This window comes from Drosophila mauritiana, chromosome 3R (assembly GCF_004382145.1).
Source record: "Drosophila mauritiana strain mau12 chromosome 3R, ASM438214v1, whole genome shotgun sequence".
Taxonomy (NCBI): domain Eukaryota; kingdom Metazoa; phylum Arthropoda; class Insecta; order Diptera; family Drosophilidae; genus Drosophila; species Drosophila mauritiana.
The window spans coordinates 14,505,436-14,531,737 of NC_046670.1; the positions used below are offsets into that span (position 1 = coordinate 14,505,436).

At 42.4% G+C, this 26,302-nt stretch overlaps 10 protein-coding genes across 11 annotated transcripts; 5 read left to right on the top strand and 5 right to left on the bottom strand.

Annotated features, from left to right (window-relative positions):
- Positions 1–117: 117 nt before the first annotated feature.
- LOC117145136 (glutathione S-transferase D7) lies at positions 118–2,317 on the bottom strand. Of its 2 annotated transcripts, XM_033310658.1 has the most exons (4): positions 1,988–2,317; positions 1,033–1,245; positions 824–965; positions 189–512 (listed from the first exon to the last, which is right to left on the bottom strand). In XM_033310658.1, exons 2-4 carry the CDS (start codon positions 1,233–1,235, stop codon positions 189–191), a joined length of 669 nt encoding a protein of 222 aa, XP_033166549.1. In that variant the 5' UTR covers positions 1,236–1,245; positions 1,988–2,317. The 2 variants fall into 2 exon arrangements, with proteins under 2 accessions (XP_033166548.1, XP_033166549.1); XM_033310657.1 differs by lacking the exon at positions 1,988–2,317 and having other exon boundaries at positions 118–512; positions 1,033–1,298.
- Positions 2,318–2,944: 627 nt separating this feature from the next.
- LOC117145135 lies at positions 2,945–3,983 on the top strand. The gene is made up of 2 exons (XM_033310656.1): positions 2,945–3,204; positions 3,274–3,983. Exons 1-2 carry the CDS (start codon positions 2,965–2,967, stop codon positions 3,892–3,894), a joined length of 861 nt encoding a protein of 286 aa, XP_033166547.1. The 5' UTR covers positions 2,945–2,964; the 3' UTR covers positions 3,895–3,983.
- Positions 3,984–4,831: 848 nt separating this feature from the next.
- Positions 4,832–7,147, bottom strand: LOC117145495 (glutathione S-transferase D7). Its single transcript, XM_033311173.1, has 2 exons — positions 6,376–7,147; positions 4,832–5,546 (listed from the first exon to the last, which is right to left on the bottom strand). Exons 1-2 carry the CDS (start codon positions 7,039–7,041, stop codon positions 4,893–4,895), a joined length of 1,320 nt encoding a protein of 439 aa, XP_033167064.1. The 5' UTR covers positions 7,042–7,147; the 3' UTR covers positions 4,832–4,892.
- A 602-nt stretch (positions 7,148–7,749) lies between these two features.
- Positions 7,750–10,169, bottom strand: LOC117145861. Its single transcript, XM_033311681.1, has 2 exons — positions 9,396–10,169; positions 7,750–8,443 (listed from the first exon to the last, which is right to left on the bottom strand). Exons 1-2 carry the CDS (start codon positions 10,122–10,124, stop codon positions 7,763–7,765), a joined length of 1,410 nt encoding a protein of 469 aa, XP_033167572.1. The 5' UTR covers positions 10,125–10,169; the 3' UTR covers positions 7,750–7,762.
- A 794-nt stretch (positions 10,170–10,963) lies between these two features.
- On the bottom strand, positions 10,964–12,841 carry LOC117145862. The gene is made up of 2 exons (XM_033311682.1): positions 12,172–12,841; positions 10,964–11,749 (listed from the first exon to the last, which is right to left on the bottom strand). Exons 1-2 carry the CDS (start codon positions 12,783–12,785, stop codon positions 11,071–11,073), a joined length of 1,293 nt encoding a protein of 430 aa, XP_033167573.1. The 5' UTR covers positions 12,786–12,841; the 3' UTR covers positions 10,964–11,070.
- Positions 12,842–15,545: 2,704 nt separating this feature from the next.
- LOC117145857 (glutathione S-transferase 1-1) lies at positions 15,546–17,033 on the top strand. The gene is made up of 2 exons (XM_033311677.1): positions 15,546–15,653; positions 16,265–17,033. Exons 1-2 carry the CDS (start codon positions 15,586–15,588, stop codon positions 16,896–16,898), a joined length of 702 nt encoding a protein of 233 aa, XP_033167568.1. The 5' UTR covers positions 15,546–15,585; the 3' UTR covers positions 16,899–17,033.
- A 187-nt stretch (positions 17,034–17,220) lies between these two features.
- LOC117145859 (glutathione S-transferase 1-1) lies at positions 17,221–18,735 on the top strand. The gene is made up of 2 exons (XM_033311679.1): positions 17,221–17,325; positions 17,979–18,735. Exon 2 carries the CDS (start codon positions 17,993–17,995, stop codon positions 18,647–18,649), a length of 657 nt encoding a protein of 218 aa, XP_033167570.1. The 5' UTR covers positions 17,221–17,325; positions 17,979–17,992; the 3' UTR covers positions 18,650–18,735.
- A 90-nt stretch (positions 18,736–18,825) lies between these two features.
- Positions 18,826–20,110, top strand: LOC117145860 (glutathione S-transferase 1-1). Its single transcript, XM_033311680.1, has 2 exons — positions 18,826–19,216; positions 19,368–20,110. Exon 2 carries the CDS (start codon positions 19,398–19,400, stop codon positions 20,028–20,030), a length of 633 nt encoding a protein of 210 aa, XP_033167571.1. The 5' UTR covers positions 18,826–19,216; positions 19,368–19,397; the 3' UTR covers positions 20,031–20,110.
- Positions 20,111–20,208: 98 nt separating this feature from the next.
- On the top strand, positions 20,209–21,288 carry LOC117145858 (probable mitochondrial import inner membrane translocase subunit Tim17 3). The gene has a single exon (XM_033311678.1). It carries the CDS (start codon positions 20,341–20,343, stop codon positions 21,007–21,009), a length of 669 nt encoding a protein of 222 aa, XP_033167569.1. The 5' UTR covers positions 20,209–20,340; the 3' UTR covers positions 21,010–21,288.
- A 318-nt stretch (positions 21,289–21,606) lies between these two features.
- LOC117145863 lies at positions 21,607–24,936 on the bottom strand. The gene is made up of 3 exons (XM_033311683.1): positions 24,684–24,936; positions 24,469–24,622; positions 21,607–22,301 (listed from the first exon to the last, which is right to left on the bottom strand). The coding sequence occupies exons 1-3, from the start codon at positions 24,827–24,829 to the stop codon at positions 21,939–21,941; spliced, it is 663 nt and encodes a 220-aa protein (XP_033167574.1). The 5' UTR covers positions 24,830–24,936; the 3' UTR covers positions 21,607–21,938.
- Between the last annotated feature and the right edge of the window lie 1,366 nt (positions 24,937–26,302).

Below are 26,302 nucleotides of genomic sequence, written 5' to 3' on the forward strand. Positions count from 1 at the left end.
GGGAAATTGATTTTAGGAATAATAGGATGAGCCTTCTACTAAGTTAGGTAATAAAATATGTTATTTATATATATGTAGTACATACAACCTTGTTTACAGAACAATTTATTTATTTAATACAACACTTACGCAACTGATATTAAATATAAAATATTTTCTCGCCACTGTAACACTGATTTAAAGAACTATTAGCCCGCCGATTGATTCATCTTGGCCTTGAACATATCGGCCAGCATATTGGCCTTGTTGGCATTGAGTTCCTCGTAGTCAAACGGTGCCATGTGATCCTTGCAGCGATCGAGCCATTGGCGGATATGTTTATACGGTCGAAGTTCAAACTCGAAGGCCTCCAGCTGGGAAACGGTCACCAAAAGCGTGAGATCCGCGATGGTGAAGTGATCGGCGGCGGAGAACTGTCTGCCCTCCAGGATTGTGTTTAGCCAGCCCACAGCCTCTGCCAACTTGGCGCGCTTTCCTTCGTCCAGGGGCGCACCAATAAACATTGTGGGGAACTATAAAGTATTGACCATTATTATAAATAAATAAAGACCCAATATAGGTGTGATTTTACTTAAAAATTCATAAAGCTATCTACACGTTGACTAACTCTTTTGAACTGAACTTTGAATATGAGCTATTGGCCTCGGTTCGCTCAATTTCAGCTTTATGTTTGCGCTTGTGTATCTTTTTTTAATGAGCTATTAAAGATATTATATTTGCAGATCACATGGTTGTGCTATTTCCATATGGGTAGGTCTGCCCCGAGCCCATGTATTTTGTGCAGTGTACAATGGAACTACAGATGCAATAAAGAAGCACTTACATAGTAGTCCGTGAGTCGCATGTAGAGGGTGCCCAGATCGAACTGGAGGCGTTGGTCCACCAAAGCCCTCACCCTTATGTCCGTGGGATACAGTTGGTCACTCTTGCCGTAGGCAGCCACCAGATAGGAGAGTATGGCACGACTGCAACAAGGTAAGGATATAAGTTTCTAGGTCACATAAATAATAGTAAAACCGAATGAACACCTACCTTTCCCACAAAACCAGACCCTCGTCGTTCATGGTCGGCACACAGTGCTGCGGATTCATTGCCACAAAGTCCGGCTTCAGCTGCTCCCCCTCCAGGATGTTGACGATCTTCAGCTCAAAGTCGATGTCCAGCATCTTGGCCAGCAGCAGGATGCTGCGACAGGGCGGACTGGGCGGCAGGTAGTACAGCACGGGCGGCGACATCTTGCCACCTCTGAGGAGCAGGCAATACACGAATTCAGTTACAATGCGCTTCGTGTCGGACATTGGCCGGAACTGGAATGCCAGGTTACCGGCCACACGCAGGCCCAAAAAAGTTGCCTCTTGGCGGTCAGCGGCAAATAATCAATGCATCGATTTTATTCGTCTACATAGTTATAGTTAATTAATGCCAATTGTTCTTGGCGTGGTCTTTTTTGATAACTTGCAAAAAGTGGGCAGCAAGGCTATTAAGTACTGTAGTTTTATTCTTGAGTAAATCTAAAGGAAGGCCAAATAAAACTCTAGTATAATTGGAAAATGTATTCCTAATGGAATTAAATAGATTATAACACTGGATACATTTATTATTACTATATATTTAAAAGTTCTTAAAAAAGAAATATTTAAATAATGCCCTTGAAGGTTTTGTCGCTAAACGATCAGCCTAAAAGTATGCAGCGATTTTGTTAGCATATGTAAAATGCTTATGTTAATGTAAAATGTAAATTTGTATATGCTGCTTCCTAAGATTTTTGTAATAAAACAACGCAGTTAATTTTAATAATTTTTGATTAATTCATACATGGAATTCCCGATTCGAGACGCGTCCTCTGAGACACTCTCCTATCTGGAAATGGTAATCGCTGTGCTGTGGCCCGCACTTAATTGCACTCACTTATTTATTCATTATGGAATATGCATATGGCTGGCGTTGGACCAGCCGGACCGACCCAGTGGACACTCCTACTACTCACACAATTCGGTGCACCAGCTTGTGCTGCACCACGGCCACCGAGTCGATGTCGATGCAGTTCCCCAGTATGCCGTCGAGTGTCGCCGCGTCCGCGTTTGCCGTAGCTTCGGTTTTCTACAGGACCAACAAGGACTCGCCAAAGGACTATGAATGAGACTGATGCTGCTGCTGTTGCTCCGGTGACTGGTGCGTGGGCTATCCTATGCGGTGATGGAATCTGCCTCAGCTGTCCCAACTTGCCGACGACGCTGTTCACCGATGTATCCGCTATCTGACTTTTCCAATTTCCAGAGCATGTTGTCTCGCCAGCGTTGTTGTCGCTGTCTTTGGGCGCATTTGTTTTCGTTTAGTTTTCATAACGAACGTTGCCATGGACGACAGTCCGCCCGAGTGTTCACCTGGTCGAAAAGGACATGGTGGCTGATGTGGGCGGTGGGGGAGCTGCTCGTTGGCGTTCCCGAAAACTCGGCCAAAATGCTCACATTCGTGTCTAAAATTATACGTCTACATTATGTGCGCCAAGCTATGCTTTTCCTTTTATTGATTGCCAACAGATTTTCCAATTCAGAGCACCTGATTAAGTTGACTGACTGGTGGGTGGGTGTTTTGATTGGCATCACTTGAAACTCGACGTGTTTGCATCAAACATTTTTCGACAGTCACGACTTCATCGCGTGCTTGACATTTCTTAGGGCCACTCAAGGACATGGCCGGCACAGTGGTAATTAGCCAGGACATAAATGTTTCACGTGACGGTGTCCCACGGCCAAGGCACCTTCTACCTGAACCCTCACAAACAGGTAAGGTATGGAAAATTGCTTTGTGTTAGGGATTAGAAAAGAAGAGGGATCTTTGGGATTCCAGGAAATTGTGACATTAATTGCAAAACAAGGACTAAAATGGCCGAGCCAAGCGAGGCTTTAAAAGAATCGATCGTGCCTGGACCAGGATCAGTTGTTTTTCCACACCTAAGCGAAGATGAAGTACCTCAAAGACTGCAGTTTCCATGTGCTGTTGGTCCTGCTGCTGACGATCCGTGGATCGCTTGGTGTGCCAGCTCTGGACGCAGCTCCTCCGGCTGCCACGCCCAACACCGTCGAAGAGTCGGAAAATCTGGTCGAGGGCAGTGGCGAACCAGTTGTCGCAGCCACAAACGTAGTACCTACAGCCAGCAATGAAACCACTCCTCCGGCTGAAGGAAATCCGGAAGCAGCGGTGGTAAGTTTTACAAATAGTAATATTGTGTTACATTTGAAATAATCTAAAAATTCCATTCCAATATAATAGCCAGATAATGTGGCCAGTGGAAGCAGCATTGACCCCACCACCATTTACGCTGGAGGCATCCTCACTGCCGAGGCATTTCAGCAGTACCTGAGTCAGTATGGAGCGTATGCTCCTTACTCCTATCCTGCTCCTGTTGCGGGAGCACCAGCTGGCATTTACCCGTACCCTGGACCCATTGTGGTGCAGACGGGCTACGAGGGATTCCTGATGCCCACTAATACCGCCGGACAATCGGACAGCACCACTGTCTTGGCTCCCACTGCCCAGCCCAACTCCTCAAATCCACTGATGACATTTGTCTCCAATCTTCTGCCCACGATCCTGATGTCCACGCTCTTTCGCATTGCCGCCGTTGTGATCTCCGCCGTGGGCATCATCCTCTTTGGCGGTGCCATCACCAGCGCCCTCTGCAGGATCACCCCGATCTGTGAAATACCCGCCCGTGCTGTGAATATCCTGCGCACGGGTGGTGCCCAGGATGTGGGTCGCATGCTGGCCGAGGAGATGACTCCGGAACGGGTGCGTCGGGCAACGGAGTTCGTGCGCAACGCCATCCGGAAGTACAAGCAACTGCAGAAGCTGGTGGAGGCATCGGAGGCGGTGACCGAGTTGACCAACTAGTGATGATGGCGCAATGGGTGTAGGTTTAGTGCTGGCTCGTAAATTAGGTGGAATGCAAAATATACTTTTAATGATGCTATAAAACAAGATTTCACTTTTATCTTTCGCATGGGGTTCTTTAAAGGTTTTTAGATTTTTGAGTTGCAAATTTAATAGTCACATAAATTTGATGAATTGGGACGATTCCATAATTGGTTTGTGGTAAGTTATTACATAATGATTATTAGCTTTAAATTGTTTGGGAACTTCTGTGGCAACCCTCTGTTGGTTTTGATGGCGCACACTGACCAATGGGAAGTATGTGTGCACTTGCATATGTAATTTGTAAACGCTCAATGCCACAAGCAGCACGTTTGTTAGCTAACTGAACCCGCGATTGTTCTAATAGTTGGTCGGTCAATGGCCCAACTGGCTTGTGGATCCCTGGAGGGGCAAATGGGGGCTCCATGTGGATTTATATGTACACCAGTGAAATCATCGCGTGCATTCAACTGCGGTGTTGAAATCGCAATTGGCAATTGTCGTGAGGCAGTCGCGGAATTTACAGAGCTACATGAACACAATCTCACTTTTATGAACAGAGATTGGAATTTTAAATATAAGTGGAGGCTGAACTAAGGTACTACATAATCGCTTTTATCATTTATATAAATTTGTATCATTTTAGTGGGTCTAACTACTGAAATACTTAAAAATTAAATTAAAATAAAATAATCAGTTCACCGCATATCAACATTTCAAACCGAAAAGCAAAAGTTATTAATATTTGCTGATAAGAGAATAAACAAATAAATGCCTTTCTTTTGTTTTTAAAAAAACCTCCATATATGTAGCAGCTTTTCAACAAGAAATGAAAGCTTTGCTTTCTTGAGATAATAATTTATTATATAAATCATAACAATGCGATTTATATGTTTAACTACAATATAACCATGTTTGGCAATAATTTGCCGAGGTATGTGGTATGTTGAGTATTTACTGCTGACATTCTAATCAAATCACTCATTCCTCTCCTGAACCAGTTTCTTGATTAGCTGGACACCATCCCAGTTCTCTTCCCAACCGGGAGTCACTTCCTTGGCATTCTCGTACCACCGGGCCACATTTGGATACTGGGCTATATCGAAGTCCACCACCTCGAAGGTGGAAACGGAGGCCAAGAGCGCAATGTCCGCCACGGTGAGGCAGTCGCCAGCCACATACTCCTGGTCCTCCAGGAAGGTGTCCAGGTGGCCAAAGGCGCTGTCCACTTTCTGCATGGCCTCCGGATCGGCGGGCTGTTTGTTCCTTATCTGTGGATAGATGGCCTCGACGAAACTCTGGAACAGGGTGCCCATGTCGAAGTAGAGCCTCTGATTGACCACGGCCTTCTTCTGGGGATCACTGGGATACAGCGAGTCATCCGCGCCGTACTTCTCCACCAAGTAAGTCAAAATGGCACGGGACTCCCAGATGGAGAAGCCATCGTCCACCAGCGTGGGAATGCAGTGCTGTGGATTGAGCTTCACGAACTCCGGCTTCAGTTGCTCCCCGTCCATGACCTTCAATAGCTTCATATTCAGGTCAACTCCAAGCGCCTTGGCTGCCATTATAACGGAGCGGCAAGGAGCCGAGCAAGGATGGTAGTAAAAGTCCATGATGAAAGGTCCTACAATACCAGTTCACAACTGACCACAGCTAAGAAGCTCCAACGGCTTTTATAGCCAACACAAGAGGCGGCCAAAATCAATACTACCATATATAGCAGTCATCCAGTGTCGGGCGACTTTCCCGAGTAGCAGCTTTATCGGTGATAACGATCCGGGGCAATATGAGGTGTTTAGCTAATGACCAGGTAATGAACACATACATACAATATACTTTTGGGGGTACATGCGTGCAAAAGTTACGGCTTCCAATTTGAATTTACTTCAAAATGTCATTTATTCTGACTGCAGTAATTAGAATTTGATGATAGGTCATTACTAAAAAGAGAATGCCGTGACAGAGAAAGGTCAGTGCTGCGGGGTCAAGCGGATTAATGGTTCAGATAGAAATATGGTCGATAGATTGGGTAAGATAGCAAAATTGCAGAAAATTAATTAATTATAATATAGGAGTTAAGATAAGAATGGTTTGCCCAAAATGACTCATTAACTTAAACGTTGGCGGCTTCCCCGTCCTTGAATATAAAGTATTACGAATTGATTAATTCTTATCAGTGATTTGCTTGGATTTGGTGTTATGAAATATTTTGATAAGTGAACAAGTGCTGCCAGTCACTGATATTTGAAGATAAGATGTATATCTAATAGAATTTCCAATCCAATGCCTTATCATCATATGACAGCGTTTTCACAAGTTGGCATATTTAACAGGTATATCTACATAGCAGTATACTTTCTCTATAACCATATAACCCATTTATACCCATATATTAACAACAAATGAACAAGTATTACATATTTACACAGTTTTTTATTAATTTAAAAGAGTTTAGGCCTTCGCTTCCTTTTCCTTTGCTTGAATGCCCTCCAGGAACTTCTTTCCCTGCTGCAGACTCTCAACATTTTGCTCCCATCCAGGAGTTACCTTCGGGGCATTCTTAAGCCACCTCTCCACGTTGGGGAACTTGCTGAGGTCAAACGCAAACATTTCTACGGTGGACACGGTGGCCAGGAGGACGATATCAGCCACGGTCAGTTGGCTGCCGGCCACGAACTCCTGACCCTCCAGGAAGGTGTTGAGGAATCCAAAGGCAGCGTTAGCCTTGTCCAGAGCTTCCTGATCTCCGAACTTGCCAGTGCGGAAGATTGGGAAGAAGTACTTGGACAGGGCGTTGTACAGGGTGCCCATGTCGAAGTAGAGCCTCTGGTTGATCAGAGCCCGCTTCTGGGGATCCTTGGGATAGAGTGGGGAATCGGGTTTGCCGTACTTCTCCACCAGGTAGACGGCGATGGCACGCGACTCCCAGATGGCGAAACCGTTGTCCACCAGCGTGGGAATGGTGTGCTGTGGGTTGATCTTCACGAACTCCGGCTTTAGTTGGTCACCCTCCATCGTGTTGATCACCTTGGAGTTCAGCTCCAGACCCAAAGCCTTGGCCACCATCTGGATGGCGCGACTGGCCGGCGACATGGGGAAATTGTAGAGATCCATGTTGGGCATTCCGACTGAAACGTTCGACCTTCTGCAGTGGAAAAAGTAAACTGATTTCTCGCTATCGGAGTGTCCGTATTTATGGAAAAATAGCCAAAGCACTATCAGCTCTAGAAATGATTGTATGAATATGTTTGTCATTGTTAAAACTCACTTTTTCGGCTTTTCGCTTACTTGGGCTAACAACAATTAGCTGTGTCTAAGTGAGCTGGACTATAATTTCATACAATTATGCACAATAGTTTATCGTCATTTATAAATGTTTATTTATGATAAACAACAATGATGTCAATATAGATTAAAAGACATTACATTTAAAGTAACTTTTTCAAATGGTAAATAACAAATGAAAAGCATAGTTTCATAGTCCAATGCCTATTAAAAATATAAATTATACGCCCATATAAAAGTGACCATTATTTCCAGAAACATATATTGCACTTGCTAAATTTCTTATCTGCTCGTTTAAATTGATTTGAATAAACTTTGAAGCGATAATCATTTATTATGTTCGTTCACAATGATGTACGAAAATGTTATCATTAAACAAAAAGCTGTCTGCATAGCATTGACTTTCTTTCAAAAGTATGATTATTGTTTAGATGTGTATCAATGTGTTGTTTAATATAAAATAATATAACTTAATATATAATCCTCTAAATATCTGATTTTCTTTATTTATATAAAACAATTATAAATTATTGTGTGTAGATAACATTCTCTTTAAGATTTATAACTTTTCTATTAAGTTTTCAGCTAGAAATTTTTTGGCGCTTTGAATTCTCGCCAAGTTCTCGTCCCAACCCGGCGTAACTTTTTGGGCATTCTTGTACCATCTGTCCACGTTGGGAAACTTCATTAAATCGAAGTCAACCATTTCGGTTGTGGAAACAGTGGCCAATATAACGATATCTGCCACGGAGAGCTGATTGCCGGCCACGTAATCCTGGCCATCGAGGAAGTTGTTGAGAAGATCGAAGGCTGCGTTCAGCTTCTCCAGATTCTCCTGAGTTCCTGGTTTGCCCGTCCGGAGCAGTGGGAAAAAGTACTTGGCAATGCCATCGTACAGGGTGCCCATATCGAAGTACAGACGCTGGTTGATCAGCGCTTGCTTCTGGGGATCCTTCGGATACAGAGAATCATCCTTTCCGTACTGCTCCACTAGGTAGACAACAATGGCCCGAGTCTCCCAAATAACGAATCCATTGTCCACCAGTGTGGGAATCGTGTGCTGAGGGTTTATCTTCACAAACCAAGGCTCCAGTTGCTCCCCCACAAAGGTGTTCACTTGTATCGAGTTGAACTCGACTCCCACAGCCTTGGCGGTCATCATAACGGCACGGGTGCTCGGGGAACCAGACATGTTATAGAGATCCATCGTCAGAAGAGTTGGGGGAATACGTCTGGCCAACTGAAATGAAGGTAACAAACTAATTTGGCAGTAGCCAAAAATTCTCTCTTATATAGCAAACTTGTTTTGAGTCTATCTACCTGCCGATTATAATTATCTTTTTATATATGTGTTGACGACAAACAAAGTGTATTTCGTTTGTTTGGGTAATAAAGCATTTTATGCTATTCGTATTAATTTAAAAAAATAAAGTTGTATAAACATTAAACCATTTGAAAATAAAAATTTTATAGAATTGTGTTTGATTAAACTAATAAATATATCAACCAAGCAATTGAAATAGTAGGAGGCGATGAAATATAAAGTCAAATTGCCTTTAATTGAAATTAATATAAATTTCTATTTAGGAAGTGGTATGCTGGGAACTAACTTTTGGAATCTGCGAGGTATTCAGATATTTCTTAGTATTTTTGGCCATTAGATTTGTGTCTTATCAGCGTGAGAAAAAAAGTTCTGAGTCAAAAGAGCAGAGAAGCAAACTTATGATCTTATCATGTTTGTTCCAAGATAGGCACATACTTTTTTAAGGTATATAAAAAACAAAAAAAAAAAAATAAAGTAGTTTAAACATAGATTGCTGACAAATGCCTTATCAAGTTGTGCTTGAGAAATATATAGTATAAGTAAGTATACTATCTAATTTCTATCTTTAAATTCGCGCTCTGTTCCCATTTATTCATTTCCATTTGTGTATTTTGGTTTTCATCTTTTTCACCTTATTTCTCAGTGCGCATGACTACTCCCACTTTTTGTTCCTTCTTAACCGTTTAAATCTAAGCAAACTGTACCCAGTTTTTTAAAAGACATCAATTTGAATTAATATAATAGATTAAAACAATATATTTTTGGTAGTAACGCTTGGGTTAGGAAGACGTTTTTAATTACATTAAAATAAATAGAATTATTTAAATTTTTATTGCTTCGCAGCCGCCAGACGGGCTTCAAATACTGCCTTCAGTTCCAAGAGACCATTCCAGTTCTCTTCCCATCCGGGAGTCACCTTCTTGGCGTTGGCATACCACCTGGCCACATTCGGGTACTTGCTGAGGTCGAAATCAAATATTTCGAAAGTGGAAACGCTGGAGAGGATGGCAATATCGGCCACTGTGAGATGGTCACCGGCCACGTAGTTCTGGCCCTCCAGGAAGATATTCAGATACTCGAACGAGCTCTCGATCTTCTTAAAGTCCTCATCCGATCCGGACTTTCCAGTGCGGAAAAGGGGATAGTAGTATTTGGCGAAGCTGTCGTACAGAGTTCCCATGTCGAAGTACAGGCGTTGGTTGACTAGAGCCTGCTTCTTGGGATCCTTGGGGAAGAGGGTGTCGTCCTTGGCGTACTGCTCGATCAGATAAACGGCGATGGCACGGGACTCCCAGATGGAGAACCCGTTGTCCACCAGCGTGGGAATTGTGTGCTGGGGATTGAGCTTCACGAACTCGGGCTTCAACTGTTCACCCTCCATGGTGTTCAGTAGCTTCTTGTTCAGCTCCAGACCAAGGGCCTTGGCCACCATGATCACGGTGCGACATCCACTTCCACGGGGCGAGTAATAGAAATCCATTTCGGTTGTTTGAGTGTTGTTCGATGGATGGCAAGACCAGAACTGATTGGTATAATAGATGGCCTCCCTTTTTATATCAAAACAACTGAGAGATAACCTACGTATGTATAGCCCCATTTGATTATAATTGTTTGCTCGACGTTTCTTTTGTGTGCTTAAAGCCTCAACACTTAGGTGATTGAATGTGGTGGTGAAATTACCTACCTACCTCTACGCTTATTTTCAGTGTGACCGATAGTCACAGAACTACACAGCTGCTTTATAATAAAATATTTAATGAACATTTTTATCATGTTTAAAAATTTTGTATATTATCTATTTTAAGGGAATTGAGTTATTTGGCTACGGTCTTATTAATTTTATTCAGCTTCAACGCACCTTTACAGATGATTCTTTAACCAGGTATATGCATTATTGTACGACCTGGCCACATTGGATTTTCGATGTCGAATTCGAGACCATCGGTGTATCGAGGTAAGTGAGGTGATAACTATGGCATGTGTATTTTCTTTTTAATTGCTCCTTATATAGTTTGATATATATATGGTTCTATAACCATATGCTATTTAATATTTTAAGTATTAAACATAAACAAACGTTTTTTTTCATGTATTAAAAACTGTAGTTACTTCAATGAGGCCTTTTGGGCTTCGTACATTGTTTTCATTTGTAGCAGACCCTTGATTGCGACCAGCAATGGTTCCCACTTATATAGCGAAATTTGGAAATGTACTAACTCCCTGATTTGATCGATTATGGTTTCTCCCATATAACGGGGAAACAACTCGTCATCGTAATTTGTTAATCATATGCAGAATTGTTGAGCGTCAAATCAAAAACAATACCTGGTGTTCTATAAATACTTGGCCAAAGTTTAATAACCTCTAATCATTGCTCTCTGATAATGCAATCATTGCCATTAGTTTGAGTGCTTTGGCACATAGCAACAAATTCTCTTTAAAAACCGATTTTAAGCAGTCTTCTCACTTTATTCAATATCTGTGGCAACTAAGGGTATGTGAGCATAAACATACTTATGTATAATAAAATCTTAATAAATGAATTATTTGGCAGCATTCCGTTTCTCCTCGACCTTCTTCTTCACATCCAGAGCTCCCGCCCAGTTTTCTTCCCATCCAGGGGTAATCTTCTTGACATGGTCGTACCATCTGGCCACATTCGGATATTTGCTGATATCGAATCCCATAACATCGAAATTGGAGACATTGGCGAGAATGGCAATGTCGGCCACGGTATACTGGTCCCCAGCCACGTAGTCCTGACCCTCCAGGAATGTGTTTAGAAAAGCGAAAGTCTCCTGGACCTTTTTGTAGTCCTCCTCGCTGCCAAACTGACCGCTGGTCAAAGCTTTGTAGTAGTAGTTGGCCAGGGTGGGATACATCAACGCCATGTCGAAGTAAAGGCGTTGATTGATCACCGCCTGCTTCTGAATATCCTTGGGGTACAGCGCGTCATCCTTCCCGTACTTTTCCACCAGGTAAACGAGAATGGCACGCGACTCCCAAATGGTGAAACCATTGTCCACCAGCGTGGGAATCGAGTGCTGCGGATTGATCTTGATGAAATCCGGATTCATTTGCTCTCCCTCCAGCGTATTGATTATCTTCTTGTTGAATTCCAGACCCAGGGCCTTGCCGACCATCAGAACGGAGCGGCAAGCGCCGACCAAGGGCAGATAGTATAGGTCCATGTCGGAAGGTGCGATCGATTCGACTTGCCCGCTTGAGAGGAAGGAAATAACTGCCTGGGACCCCCAAGAGCTTCTGCCTATAAAGCTATGCTCACACACATGTTTGTGTTTTCTATAGAAAAGAGCGCACCCCAAGAATATATTTGCTTTCTTTGTTCTACATATGTGTTTGTGCAAACTGTTCGAATTACTCGTGTTTGTGCTCTCTGTAATATCAGATTATAGAACTTCAGGGAATCATTGTGACACATGTGTATATATTCTCTTATATTATTCTCTTCTGGTTATTGATATTTAATATGCTGCGACAAAATGTGTGCTTCTCTCCTTACATATTATATTTCTCATTACTCTGAACTTAATTTATTTCGTTTAATTCAACAGTTTCATAAATAAACAATAGGTAGTTGTGATACCGATCACTTTGCAGCCAATTTACGGGCATCAAACAACGCCTTCATCGCCATGAGCCCCTCCCAGTTCTCATCCCATCCTGGAGTCACCTTCTTGGCATTGTCGTACCATCTGGAGACATTGGAGTACTTGCTGAAGTCGAACTCACTGACTTCGAACGTGGAGACAGTGGACAGGATGGCAATGTCCGCCACGGTGAGCTGGTCGCCAGCCACATACTCCTGCCCCTCCAGGAAGGTGTCGAGGAATCCGAAGGCGTTTTCGATTCCCTTCAAGTCCTCATCCGATCCGGGCTTTCCAGTGCGGAAAATTGGATAGTAGTACTTGGCAAAGCTTTCGTACAGTGTTCCCATATCGAAGTACAGACGCTGGTTGACCACGGCACGCTTCTTGGGATCCTTGGGCAACAGATACTCATCCTTGCCGTACTTCTCCACCAGATAGACGGCGATGGCCCGGGACTCCCAGATGGAGAATCCGTTGTCCACCAGCGTGGGAATGGTGTGCTGGGGATTGAGCTTGACGAACTCCGGCTTCAATTGTTCACCCTCCATGGTGTTCAGCAGCTTCTTGTTCAGCTCCAGGCCGAGAGCCTTGGCCACCATGATCACGGTGCGGCATCCTCCGCCACCTGGCATGTAGTAAAAGTCCATGTTGATGGGTATCCAAACTGGTTGTTGACCTGCTGAGTGGAGAACTACGACTGACAATTCCCAGTAAACCTCATTTCTTTTATAGCGAAACTATCTCCACCCATTTGCTTATGTTTGCGTGGATTGTTCGTCAGGCATTTGGAATAAATGCAAGTCATGGTTAGAATAAACTTTTTCAAACTCTTGCTCTTTTTGGTTTAAAGGTATGTACACATTATGACTAATAGAGGGGGTGCCAAGGAAGCGCTAATGATAATTTCAGGTGCATAATGAGAATACTTTTGTTCGAGCTTATAGCTTTGTATGATTAGATGGCTATCGTAAGGGAAATGGAGCGATTTAAATAAATAAATAAGCATGAGTCACAAAATTGGTACTATAGTGTATATAGGCAGCAAACGAAAGGGGTTGAAATAAAATAGCTTAAAGCTGTTCTATGTGAATTGTAATATTGTATTAAAAAATAAAATAAACAAGCCTAATTTTGTAGCAACCTTAGCAATAATCAACAAATTTGATTTTTGAAAAAATTCAAAAAATATTATTTGGCCAGAACATGTGATGTGTGATGTACAATGGAGTTCTCCAAACCCACTGTGCGTACCAAATTCAAATCAACTATATTTCATTTCGCACCTTTCAGTGAGAGCATTCATAAATTGCTTGCGTTATCTATGCCAATTGAAATGATAACGAATAATGAAAGCGAAAAGACACCAATGATCAAATAAATACGAATGTTTTTAAGAGATGAACATATAAAGAGACTTAAAAATCAAACTTCAATAAGAACAAGAGAGAACAAGTGCAGAACAAGAAAAATGTTCCACATTTGTTGTTGACATTACGATAGAATTTGGCCAATAATACCAAAATATGTTCAAAAGTATGACGGCTTGTGGGAGTAAGAGTGCATGTAGACACAGCACAGTGCTCCATAAATTGAATATGCTTTATTACTATATTATATATAATATTATATGTATTCTAAAGCGGAGATCGGAGAAACAAGATCAGCGCAGCTGTACACAACGCGAATTACCACCGGCAAACGGAATCGAGAAAGTATATCTGCATATGTATATGGGCTATATGTGCTTATATGGGAGACCGGCAGAAGAACGCGATGATGTGGAGCTAAGAGATCAGTGGGGCTCTTCGTCCAATCCATTCTCTTTGGCTTTGCTCTTCAAATAGTTGGCGCTTCTCACTTTATTTTCTGTTTGTTGCCCTGGGACGCACACTTGGCAATGCCGTCCAACTGGTTCTCTTGATCTGCAGTTTCAAACACAGTGACCTTTCTCTACATTTTATGCCACCTTTTGGGCCGGCTTTTTTGTGAATTAACCCAACCAGTTATTGGCGAACTTATTGTGTTTACGATCTCGTGTTTCCCATGATTCAGCTGGATTTCGGCATTATGTTCAAATGAGTAACTCTCGGAGATTTGGAACTTGGGGGGTTCGGAATTTTTGATTTCACAAGCGTTTTGTGGATTGTTCTCGACGTTAAGAGCGCAATTTGTTTGACGTGTCGCCCACGAAAATGCTCTTTTCATTTTTTCCTACTTGTTATTGAATTTTTTTGCCCGGTCATGCTGATAGTCGGTATTGCGAATTGTGAAACTGATAAAAAAGAATTTGTTTTGGGGAAATTAAATACCCCCAGCGAATTGTAGCAGGAATATTCAAGTGGTTCGCCTTCGATAGTATCAAATACTTCCAAGAAATGAATGTCTAGCATTCATTTTCATGTAACATGTTCAAAGCAATTACTTATTACAACCCAAGGCCGTCCAAACAAACACAAACATATATGGACTAAGCCCATCAAAAATGTGTACCAGTAATTTCGAATTTGCATGTTCCTTTGACTCATAATTTATTCTACTACTATCTGTCTACCATAACGTGGGTTTACCCATTATGATTATTAATATGAGTCAACATGTATTGAATAATTCGAAAAAAGGTTATATTTTTATGGTCTTATTAGTACTGTTATGAGTCTATCGCGATTTGTTTGTGTGTTGGAAATACTCAACAACTGTTGCTGCATACATATGTGTATGTTTGCCTGATATCAATGTTTGCCGGCCGGCTTGAAAATTCTTATCTGCTTTCTGTTTGCCTGTTTATATGTTTGTACTTATTTTTTTTGCATTTTAAAAGAAGAATTTATTTTCAGGCGCGCAGATGTTCATCAGAAATGCAAAAATGTGTTTCAAGCAAATCGAGTGCACTGCGCATGTGTTTGCCAACATTAGCAAGTCGAACTGTAAATACCCTACGATCTTTAAGCTGAATAATACCTGTATTGCAAGATTGTATCTTCTTCGTTATCTGTTTGTAAAATCATAAATTATAAAGAAATGTAACAAAATTTGTTCTTAAGCGAGTAAAAAAGGCTTCGTTCCAATGGAGGATCATTAGAAAGTTGCAGCTTTCTTTTGGGGGGGTATGGTGGAGATGTTTGAGAGAACGGGTGGAGTGCAACCTCCTCCAGAGCACACACATACACTGGAAATCGTCTCTACACACCCATGGCCACACAACAGTGTATTAATCACGCTGCTAACGTCACATTTTTGCCCGCCATTAGTGGGTATGTGTAGGCAAGTCAGAAAATAATAAAAGACAAAAAAAAAACCCAGGCACGAAAACAACTAGCAGCCCCCTCTCTCTCTGTTCCTCTCTTCCCACCCTCCCACGCCCCTCGGGGCGCATCAAGCTACAACTCTTGTTTGCCGGCATTGTGGCGACCACAGCCGGACTCCTATAAAAGTGTGTTCGCTCTTCGAATGCCGTTCAGTGCTACTTCTCATTTGGTACAGTGTACATCGCGAGATTCACAACAGAAGAAAAAAATGTAAGTTCCCCACAGCAATTTCTATACATATATTATGTTCTGTGATTGTGTGCCTATGTTTGGTCAAAAATAAAGGAAATATTGTCAGCAAGGAGGCAGCGTGGAAAATTACCAACATTTGAACGAATTTATGGCAAAGATATGACATCATAGCCAAGTGAACTTCTGTTGTGGCGGCCCAATTAAAGTCCGCTTTTGCCTGAACTCGTAATTATAGAGCGCGTCTAATTGTGGCATATCTTTCTAGCATCTAGATAGATATGGATAATGTGTATAATACAGAAGCAATTTGGGTCTCAAGAGGAGGGAGATTGTTAATTTAAATATGAATGCGACGCTTGTGGATATGCTTGAAAAAGTTTGGTGCTCACATCTAAATGAGAAAAGAAGTTGGAGATTTGTTCACTCCAATCAAATATGGCGGACTAACAATTGTTTCCAGTTTCTTTTCAACTTGATTCTTCATCCATTTAAAACCCAATTTACAAATACAAATGAATGCCTTAAGCTTTTAAATAACCGTTAATTATAAATTAGCCAAGATAATAATATTTCTTAACAGTTCTTAACATGTAACTAACCTCTAGTTTTCCGAACGTTTCCTCCTCCAGTAAAATGGCTGACTTCTACTACCTGCCCGGTTCCTCCCCCTGCCGCTCCGTGATCATGACCGCCAAGGCTGTGGGCGTCGAGCTGAACAAGAAGCTGCTCAACCTGCAGGCCGGTGAGCACCTGAAGCCCGAGTTCCTGAAGATCAATCCCCAGCACACCATTCCCACGCTGGTGGACAACGGATTCGCGCTGTGGGAGTCCCGCGCCATCCAGGTGTACCTGGTGGAGAAGTACGGCAAGACCGACTCGCTGTACCCCAAGTGCCCCAAGAAGCGCGCCGTGATCAACCAGCGCCTGTACTTCGACATGGGAACGCTGTACCAGAGCTTCGCCAACTACTACTACCCACAGGTGTTCGCCAAGGCGCCCGCCGATCCCGAGGCCTTCAAGAAGATCGAGTCCGCCTTCGAGTTCCTGAACACCTTCCTGGAGGGACAGGAGTACGCCGCCGGTGACTCCCTCACCGTGGCCGACATTGCCCTGGTGGCATCCGTGTCCACATTCGAGGTGGCCGGATTCGAGATCAGCAAGTACGCCAATGTGAACAAGTGGTACGAGAACGCCAAGAAGGTGACTCCCGGATGGGAGGAGAACTGGGCCGGATGCCTGGAGTTCAAGAAGTACTTCGAATAAGCCTGATATTCACGTTTTAATACCCGTACATATGATGTAGTATTTATATTCACGTTCACAAACAACAATTCCAAATTCGCCTGTCTCCAAAGACAATAAATAAGTGTTCGTTTTTTTGAATGCACAAAATACAAATGAGTTTGTTTTCAGATGGGTGTACATTTCCATATATTGCTATGTGTATGTGTATGTGGATAGTGGATATTGTGGATAGGGGACTGCAATTGAATAAGTGGGCTCTTGAGGCTTGTTATTTTCTCTTTCGACGCCAGGGGTGATTTGAAAAGAGTTTGCTAAATTGAATCTCTCCGAATCGAGAGGCAAACAATAGAAGAATATAAAAGCTGGAATATTTTCGCGATGCTCGTCAGTTTTATTTGGTGAAGGGATACAGCCGGAGGCCTCAAATAAAGAAGCTTTAAAATCTGTAAGGAAAAAGTGGAAAATTACCAGCCTTAAATTCATTGGTGAAATAGATTGGGAATTTCGTTTTGCTTCTGAAAATTTCATCAGAAACGCAGTTATTGTAATTTCGTGTTCTTCAAAAAGCTTTTAACGATAGATAACAAAGTGGAAGATTACCAAGTTAAATTTTTCACTTAAAAAAAAGCAAATCTTGAGATATTTTACATATTATGACCACAATTTTTAATAAAAAGCCAGTTTGTATGATATTTATGTTATTTTTCTTAGAGAATGTTTAACTAACTAAATAAGCTTTTATTAATGTGGCTGTAATCATTTAGTACATTAAAAATTACAAGGTGCATTAACAACCATGTTTTCTCAATAATTTGTTTGTGCCACCAATAACAAACTTTAGTATTAAAAACAAAATACGATCTGTTTATGTAGCAACATAAACATTAGTGCGGCGAACAGTTGATATTTCACGTAATTCACGATATTCTACGAAAAATATCCAATGCAATTTAATACAATTATACAAACAATCTTTATTGCGGGGTAAACTTTCATTCGAATGAAAGCTGTCTCGTTAAGTCTAATCTAGAAATCGTTGAAGGGAAAAACAGTATATAAGGACAATTTGACGTAAACTAATTCAGTACGATTTTACAGCTCAGCGAGTAATCATGTTGGACTTCTACTATATGCTCTACTCGGCACCTTGCCGTTCCATCCTGATGACGGCCCGTGCCCTGGGATTGGAGCTGAACAAGAAGCAGGTGGATCTGGATGCCGGCGAGCATCTGAAGCCGGAGTTTGTGAAGATCAATCCTCAGCATACGATTCCCACGCTGGTGGACGATGGATTCGCCATCTGGGAGTCGAGGGCTATACTGATTTATCTGGCCGAGAAGTACGACAAGGATGGCTCCCTGTATCCCAAGGATCCCCAGCAGAGGGCCGTGATCAATCAGCGCCTGTTCTTCGATTTGAGCACTCTGTACCAGAGCTACGTGTACTTCTACTATCCCCAGTTGTTCGAGGATGTCAAGAAGCCGGCTGATCCCGAGAACCTCAAGAAGATCGATGATGCCTTCGCTATGTTCAATACTCTGTTGAAGGGTCAGCAGTACGCCGCCCTCAACAAGTTGACTCTGGCCGATTTTGCGCTCCTGGCCACCGTTTCCACTTTTGAAATATCGGAATATGATTTTGGTAAATATCCGGAAGTGGTCAGGTGGTACGAGAATGCCAAGAAAGTGATACCCGGCTGGGAGGAGAACTGGGAGGGCTGCGAGTACTACAAGAAATTGTATCTGGGTGCGATTTTGAACAAACAATGACGGGGCTGTAATAAATAATCTAATCTGTATCGGCCTGTTTGAATAAAGAGTGAGACATTGTGAAATGACTCCAAGAGTATGATAAACGAAGCGTTGTTGTTGGCTTTTGGACAGCGATAAGGCAGAGGATCCTCTGCTCCAAACATTCTGATAGCGATAAGATAATGCTACTGAAATGCCAGCTGCCGTGATTTTGCCGATAGCCAAAACAATTAAAGTCAAAAAAATGTAATTTTGGGCAAACACCTGTACACTAATTTATGATTTACGTAAAGTTTAGTTCAACGGCAAACTAAACGAAATGAAATTGGTATTACTGCTGCAGCTCCGCTCTTCCAGAAGTTTCTCTTGTGCCCAGTATTTCGTATGGTAGCCCAAAAATTACTGTCAATTATCACCTGTACCTAATTGATCCATCAGCCCACGAAATATTCTACGAGTATTTGTGGTTATCTTCTGTTTGTTAGCTTTTGCGTATAAAACACGGCTAAATCGCAGAGCATTTTTCAGTTGTTTGTCGCGCTTCGACTCCAGCAGAGCAGCCGAGTATTTTTGCTTACCACGTAGGTATGTATACTATTGTTAATTTTTGATGAATTTATTATTGAGATTGCGTAACCAAGTTCAGTGAGCGCCATCAGTGAGAAAGTGATTAGCTGTTTTAAATTTATCAACTGTGACGGCATTTGGACTTGATGAATTGCTATTTTTTTTGCAGAGATCCCTTCAGAAAGTGAGATAGCGTAAGATGGATTTATACTATAGACCCGGATCTGCTCCATGCCGTTCTGTACTGATGACAGCCAAGGCACTGGGTGTGGAGTTCGATAAGAAGACCATTATCAACACACGAGCTGGGGAGCAATTCACGCCGGAATACCTGAAGATCAATCCGCAGCACACGATCCCCACGCTGCACGACCATGGATTTGCTCTGTGGGAGTCGCGGGCTATTATGGTCTATCTGGTGGAGAAGTACGGCAAGGACGACAAGCTCTTCCCCAAGGATGTGCAAAAGCAGGCTTTGATCAATCAGCGCCTGTACTTCGACATGGGTACGCTGTACAAGAGCTTCTCCGAGTACTATTATCCGCAGATTTTCCTAAAGAAGCCCGCCAATGAGGAGAGCTACAAGAAGATCGAGGTGGCCTTCGAGTTCCTAAACACTTTCCTGGAGGGGCAGACCTACAGCGCCGGAGAGGATTATAGCTTGGCGGATATTGCCTTCCTGGCCAGCGTTTCCACTTTCGATGTGGCTGGCTTCGATTTCAAGCGGTATGCCAATGTGGCACGTTGGTACGAGCATGCCAAGAAACTGACTCCCGGTTGGGAGGACAACTGGGCTGGTTGCCAGGAGTTCCGCAAATACTTCGATAACTGAATATATAAACCCGAAATACTGATAAAGCACGTACTAATGTGGCTATTAAGGAAAAACTATTTATTTAAAGATTAAGACTGGGCTGGATTTCGATAATCATTTCAATAAAAAATATTCAATTTTTAATCCATTGTTTCGAATACAAATTTAAGATCATAAAAGATAGAAAGGACGCAAACGTCAGCATCACAAACACTTCGTATTATGTTTACTCAAAAGTCTATTTCCAAAACACAAGTTTTTGATTTGAAGCCACTTGAAGAATATTAGTATACCCAAGGGTTTTGATTTAGTAAGTCAAATCACGGCCATGGAGTACAATCGCCAGCCGTGTCCCATTAGGATTGTGGAGGATTGCGGATGTGCCTTCATGATGGGCACCATCGGTGGTTCGCTGTTCGAGTTCCTCAAGGGTTTCCGTAACGCTCCGTCCGGATTGCAGCGCAGAGTTTACGGCGGCATTGATTTGGTGAAGATGAGAACGCCGTGCATTGCCGGCAGCTTTGCCGTTTGGGGTGCCACTTTCAGCACAGTGGACTGCGCCCTGGTCCACTATCGCCAGAGGGAGGATGCCTGGAACTCGATACTCAGTGGAGCGGCCACTGGTGGAATATTGGCAGCCCGTAATGGCATTCGGGCCATGGCCAACAGTGCTCTGGTGGGTTGTCTTGTGCTGGCCATGATTGAAGGAGCCGGTGCAGCAGTGGCCACCATTAATGCAGCCGACAAGGGTGCAGGGATAGTCATCAAGCCGCAGCGGGCCCAGTGGGAGGCCATACTGGAGTCCATTGATCCGAAGAGAGCGTCATCCACTCAAGATTTCACACTGGCAGAGTTTGAACGGGTGCTGGACCAATGTCGGGCGAGCAGGGAGCCAAATTTACTTCAGGACATTCCGGTCAAGAGTCACGAGCGGGAGTCCAAACAGAAGCCATTTTATTCCCTCTTGGATCTGGCGAAACTGTCCCAGATGTTCTAGTGTTGCCCAGAAAAGGGGATTTCATTTTCATTCAATATTTCCGTTCTCAACTATCAAAATTATGTGCATGTGCTAGTTTTTACCGTTAATTTCTTGATCGTAATATACAAAACGTATAAGATACTAAAGCTAAGTATCTAGTAGATAGTATCTACTATCAAAATCATTGCATACTTCTTGGCGTCCGAATTTCGAGTTCGAAACACTATATTTTGTGGCATACAAACAGGATTTTCGGTAAATTTCGTGATCTTTTTTAAGTGTATGAATAAAAAAATGTATGAATGTATGTATGAACAATTTTTAAATTTTTTCTTATTTTTTCGCCAATATCCATATCTATGGATACACAAAAAAGATTTGAATTTCGCGTTCGCATTCACATAGCTGAGTAACGGGTATCCGATAGTCGGGAAACTCGACTATAGCATTCTCTCTTGTTTTTTTTTTTTGTATTTAATGCGTCATTTTTCTATTCTGACTTTCGGCACAATTTTGGAAAAGAGGTATTTATGATTCTAGCATAATATCCCTAAATAAAGCAATTTAAACGTCCAATGCTATATCAAATTAACTATAAATAATGCCAATATCCACTTATCAAAATCGTTTCGAATCTTTTATTATAATTAAGGAAAATCATAAATTAATACAAAATTAAGAATTAAACTAGTTGATGAGACAGAACAGAGCGCAGAGAATTGGAAGGTGGTTACCAGGATAGGGTTCATAAGTAAGTATATCATGCAGCAATTTGGCCAGAAAACTTTGCATTCAAAGACAATCGGAGATTAGACATATAGTTGACATCGATCATCGTTCCCGCTGCCGATTTGGGGAATATCATTTTTGGTTTTACTTGGAGAGTGTCGCTGGTCCTGCCGCCAGCCCGCATCCGCATTCGGATCCTTATCCCGATCGTAATCCTCTTAGATGCGCAGATTGGGGTTCGTGTAGCGCACATACTTCAGCAGGGCATCGTTCTCCTCGCAGACGAAGCTCTTCTTGTGGTGGCATGCCACATCGTGCCAGTTCACGCCATCGTTGTAGAACTGATTCAGCAGGGCGAGACAATTCTCCGGCGCTCCATTCTGCTTGTACTCGCGGTTGTCCGGCTGGGGCAGGCCAATGCCGCCGGTGGGCGACCAATCGCCCTGGTTCCTCTCAGTGGTTGGGGCCAGCTTCTGCAGCGTGGCGGTCCAGAACCAACCGTTGATGTTCGTGGGCTGCAGATCGGGGCGGTCACAGCCCTTGAAGTCGCACAAGCGGCCGCTGGTCCAGATGTATTTCACCTGCAACGCGAGAGTAGTGTATTCATTAATAGACTGGAAACCAGGACAAAAATTTCAAATGAAAAAGGAAACTGTATGAATGAAATGTATCTATAGTTCATTGGCCATTGCAGATACTCAAATAGAAATAGATTTCCCCCATCAATTGCACCTACGCAAGAAAATGCAGCGCTGGCATCGACGAACAAAAAAAGTGGTAGAAATTCCAGTTAGTAACTCTTTTGGGCCTGTCACGCCCAAACAACCATTATTATCGCTGAAAGCGAACCCATATACCCATACCCATACCCATACCCATATGACCATTACCATTCCGATTCCGAGTCCGCGCCCTTTTGGAGCTGGCGCACCCGATACTGTCAACATTTCAAGTGAGCAGAAGCAAAAGCAAAAGCCGCTGCGCAGCCGCAGTTAAGCGATCATCAGTCACTTTCACCTGATGGGCCATAAAAATTGTTTTGTTAAGGGGGCAGCACACAAAAAGAAAAAAAAAAAATAAAAAAAAAACAAAGCGACCCAGACGACTCTGTTTGGATGTCTGCCCTTTGGAAAACTCCAATGAGCGTAAAGCTGAAATAGATTTATGGACATTGATTTCGGTTTTGTCGCTGGCGGTTTTAGCGTTTCATTTAAGGGGTCCAGATTGCATTGTAATTGTTTAAAACTCAGACAATGAATGCATTTTGCCCGTGGCGGAAGCCCAAATGAGTGATGTTTGTACACCTGTCCTACTAAAAGTTAACTAAAAGGCTGGCAGAGAAGTCGGCGGGAGATGCAACTTGGCAGGAAGCGGAAAATTTTGATGGAAAGTGCTGCTAAAAAACATTTGTTTTCTTCTTAGCAGGTTGATATATGGTTAATATATTAATATTCGATGATCATGAGTTACTTTTCATCTTCGTCTTTTTATCGCCTATGGTTTGCATTTAATTTCCCCTTTCGATTTTATACGCAAAATGTACTACAGATATATTCGGTTGCGTGTTCGCAGTTTGCTAATTTGCTAATTTGTTAAGTAATTTTTTGTTGATCAGCTTTTCCGGCCAGGCTTTCCCATTCGCACACATGCACTTTCGATTTCAATTCGACCACCAGTGCCTTCCCATGCCGCAAAACCGGAGATGGGAGGTGCGCAATGAGTCGGAAGATGGCAGATGAGATGGGATGAGATGAGCCCGGCTGACCACAACTCCAAACTTGACACTTGTTCATCCGAAGAGCGTTGCATAATATCAGACGATTCCGTTCGTGTGCAAAATTACAGAGGCAACAACTGGGAAAGTTTTTGCTGTATTTATGATGCGTTTTTTGCCTTTCCGTTCAGTTTTTATGCGCAATTTCACATTGAACTTTGTGGAGCGATGTTAGTGTCAGGGATTTCGCAATTATTTTTATTGCGTGCCCCACCCCTCCCCCCACAGCATCCACGGAATTAAGGTCAGCGTTTTGTTGTGTCTTGTCTAAGCTGCCAAATAAAAGGCGCTAAACAGTTCACACGCGGCTAAACGGACGTTATTTAACTTACCAAACAAATTAAGAAAGGTGACATAATGTCATGCAAAACAGGTGAGAAAACGACGGAAACAAAATCTGATAGATGCAGGCACAATAAATTATTGGCAAGCTTTTTCGACTTTAAGGTGTAAAAGTCCACATTGATGCGGTCTATTTATAGTGGTTTCATTTTGCATTTATAATAGCCTTTCGCCGGAAAAAAAGGAAAAAATAGAGAATGAGTTGCATATTTCAATGTTATTTTCGGTCATTTGTTTGATCTATCAATGCTTAAATGTTTAACAAACAGGTGCAGTGAAGTTCAGATCGATTTATTAGTTTGGACATGGTTTCAGATATCATAAGTGGGACTTATGTAAGGTTTATTTTTGGGCTGGGAACAATCAATTTATAAAGTAAATATTTATGAAAGTTCAGATAAAAGACTGCACATTTTTTTGATATTCATGACAACACCTATACTTGAGTTCGTGTCCTAAGTCTTTCGATTTCTATGGAAGTGCTGCGACCTTCACTTGTTCAACTTTTAACTCTTCAACAGAGTTATTTTTGAACATTTAAGAATTGTTACATATATTTCTCTAGTTTTTTTCTATATTATATCTTGCCTTAATTTATTTTCATCTTGATAGCCCCTGAAATTTGTACTTACATTCTCGCGCACCACATACTGCTTGATCCACTCGTTCTCCAAACTGGTCTCCAGCGAAACGGAGTCCATGCAGCGCCTGCGGCAGTAGTTCCTGGCGGTCAGCCAGTCCTCCTCCACGCCCTTCAGCTGAGGGTCGCGCCACGAGAAGAAGTAACTGAGGGTAGAGAAGCATATCATATAGTTTATGTTTGGGTGAGCATATCCTGCCGACTCACCCCTTGCCGTCGGGAGTTTTCTCGTGAATGACACGCTGGGCACAGAGCTGCGGATTTGGCGGCTCCAGACGTCCGTTCTGGAACTGAGCGGATCCCAGGCTCAGCACGCTCAACACGCACACTCCGGCGATAATGAAAGCTTTCATTTTTGTTCGTTTTATCAGTCTATTCACTGGCACTTTCTGCGGGCTCGATTTTCTTTTTGGACTCGCGACGCACTTCTCTCTACCGACCGATCGGCTGGCACTGATCAACTGGAATGTCAAAAGCATTGGGGAACCCCGCCTTATATACGAACCGAGAGTCGCATCGATCCATCCACTCAAGTCGATGAGAGCGCCGTACCCTAAAAAGAGAGAATGAGTGGTGGGGGTTTTTTTTTTGGTTTGCCGGCAGTACTACACTCGAAAATGTTTATTCCATTGAGTCCTACGGTTGAACACTTGTTTTCTTGTGTATAAAAACCATATACTTTCTTTTAATTTAACTCTAAATTTTCAGGACTTTTCGTGTGAGAAACATTGTAACAATCAATGGAGCTGATTGTATGCAAGTCGAAATTTGTATACCCTGTACTACAGAGGCAATAAATTTAGGGATTGATTCATTTAAGAAAATTCTTTTAAATGTTTCGAATGGATAGAAAAGGGGTTAGGCCAGGAGTATCTTAAAGAGAAGTATCTTAAAGTAAAGAAGTATCAAAGACATTAAGATACGTATTCTTAATTGCGGCTGCTTTTTGATTTGAGTACGTACTCGCGAATTCGCACCTATAATCATATTTTAGGAGCAATCTGTAGCCCATTTATAAATGGGAGCACGGGGAGAATGGCCTAATCTTCAGCGCCTGTTTAACCAGCAAACGTGAATGTTAAGTGGCCAAAGTGGTGCAAAAAAATATAAAACGGGGCCGATCGGTGGGTGATGGGTGGCGTTTCTTTGGCTTGCGCATCATTTTGCACCACTTCGCTTTGGATGGCCGTTGAATGGATTGGGCTAACTCCCATCTAATTAGCTACACAAACACGACACCACTTGGGCCAAAATCGTTTTTGGCACGGAAATTTCGAACTTTTTTTGTGTGCTGCGTCTCCTGTCTCTTTGCATAAATAAATGCATTTTACGCTATTGTTTGCTTTGTCTCAGAAATGTATGTATGTATGTATTTGCCAGTGCTTTTGTCGCTTTGCTCATTGCATAATCTCAACTGATGTGTTGACCAACAAATTATGTCGATTGAAATCAAGTAAAGTAAAGGTCACTTTTTAAATCAATAAGTTCTATGGCTGCATTAAATACCCAATAATATAACAATAAAGTGAAGTTACAACTTTACATGAGCTGCCAAATATTACATAATGCCGACCATAAATAGCCAGAAGATATACCCAAACACACTTGCCATTGCATAAGCATAAGAAATGATGCCCATCTGCATTATTTTCTCCACAGCTTGGGACCCAGATCAAGGTCAGCTCCGATGAGTACGAAAATTTCACCAGTTGAAAGTGAAGAGTAAGCCCAAAAGCCCAAAACCCAAGCCCAATTCACGCATTTCAACATGATCGCCTCGATAAGTTTTGTCTCCTCCGCGCGTTATTTTCTTTATTTTTACATCT

Bases quoted from the DNA above. Each gene is read 5' to 3' on its own strand.
- LOC117145859 (XM_033311679.1), top strand. From the start codon at position 17,993: ATGTTGGACTTCTACTATATGCTCTACTCGGCACCTTGCCGTTCCATC.
- LOC117145858 (XM_033311678.1), top strand. From the start codon at position 20,341: ATGGAGTACAATCGCCAGCCGTGTCCCATTAGGATTGTGGAGGATTGC.
- LOC117145860 (XM_033311680.1), top strand. From the start codon at position 19,398: ATGGATTTATACTATAGACCCGGATCTGCTCCATGCCGTTCTGTACTG.
- LOC117145862 (XM_033311682.1), bottom strand. From the start codon at position 12,785: ATGGACTTTTACTACATGCCAGGTGGCGGAGGATGCCGCACCGTGATC. The intron at 11,750-12,171 runs GTTGTTTGATGC...CTTCCTCTCAAG, and splicing joins GGGCTCATGGCGATGAAGGC to CGGGCAAGTCGAATCGATCG.
- LOC117145861 (XM_033311681.1), bottom strand. From the start codon at position 10,124: ATGGGGCTATACATACGTAGGTTATCTCTCAGTTGTTTTGATATAAAA. The intron at 8,444-9,395 runs GCAGTATTTGAA...CCTTCATTTCAG, and splicing joins ATGGTCTCTTGGAACTGAAG to TTGGCCAGACGTATTCCCCC.
- LOC117145863 (XM_033311683.1), bottom strand. From the start codon at position 24,829: ATGAAAGCTTTCATTATCGCCGGAGTGTGCGTGTTGAGCGTGCTGAGC. The intron at 24,623-24,683 runs GTGAGTCGGCAG...CTCTACCCTCAG, and splicing joins AAAACTCCCGACGGCAAGGG to TTACTTCTTCTCGTGGCGCG. The intron at 22,302-24,468 runs GTAAGTACAAAT...CTCGCGTTGCAG, and splicing joins AGTATGTGGTGCGCGAGAAT to GTGAAATACATCTGGACCAG.
- LOC117145857 (XM_033311677.1), top strand. From the start codon at position 15,586: ATGCCGTTCAGTGCTACTTCTCATTTGGTACAGTGTACATCGCGAGAT. The intron at 15,654-16,264 runs GTAAGTTCCCCA...TTCCTCCTCCAG, and splicing joins TCACAACAGAAGAAAAAAAT to TAAAATGGCTGACTTCTACT.
- LOC117145136 (XM_033310657.1), bottom strand. From the start codon at position 1,298: ATGTCCGACACGAAGCGCATTGTAACTGAATTCGTGTATTGCCTGCTC. The intron at 966-1,032 runs GTAGGTGTTCAT...ACCTTGTTGCAG, and splicing joins GGTCTGGTTTTGTGGGAAAG to TCGTGCCATACTCTCCTATC. The intron at 513-823 runs GTAAGTGCTTCT...AATACTTTATAG, and splicing joins TGCGACTCACGGACTACTAT to TTCCCCACAATGTTTATTGG.
- LOC117145495 (XM_033311173.1), bottom strand. From the start codon at position 7,041: ATGCCCAACATGGATCTCTACAATTTCCCCATGTCGCCGGCCAGTCGC. The intron at 5,547-6,375 runs GCCTAAACTCTT...TGAACTGGTATT, and splicing joins CAAAGGAAAAGGAAGCGAAG to GTAGGACCTTTCATCATGGA.
- LOC117145135 (XM_033310656.1), top strand. From the start codon at position 2,965: ATGAAGTACCTCAAAGACTGCAGTTTCCATGTGCTGTTGGTCCTGCTG. The intron at 3,205-3,273 runs GTAAGTTTTACA...CCAATATAATAG, and splicing joins GAAATCCGGAAGCAGCGGTG to CCAGATAATGTGGCCAGTGG.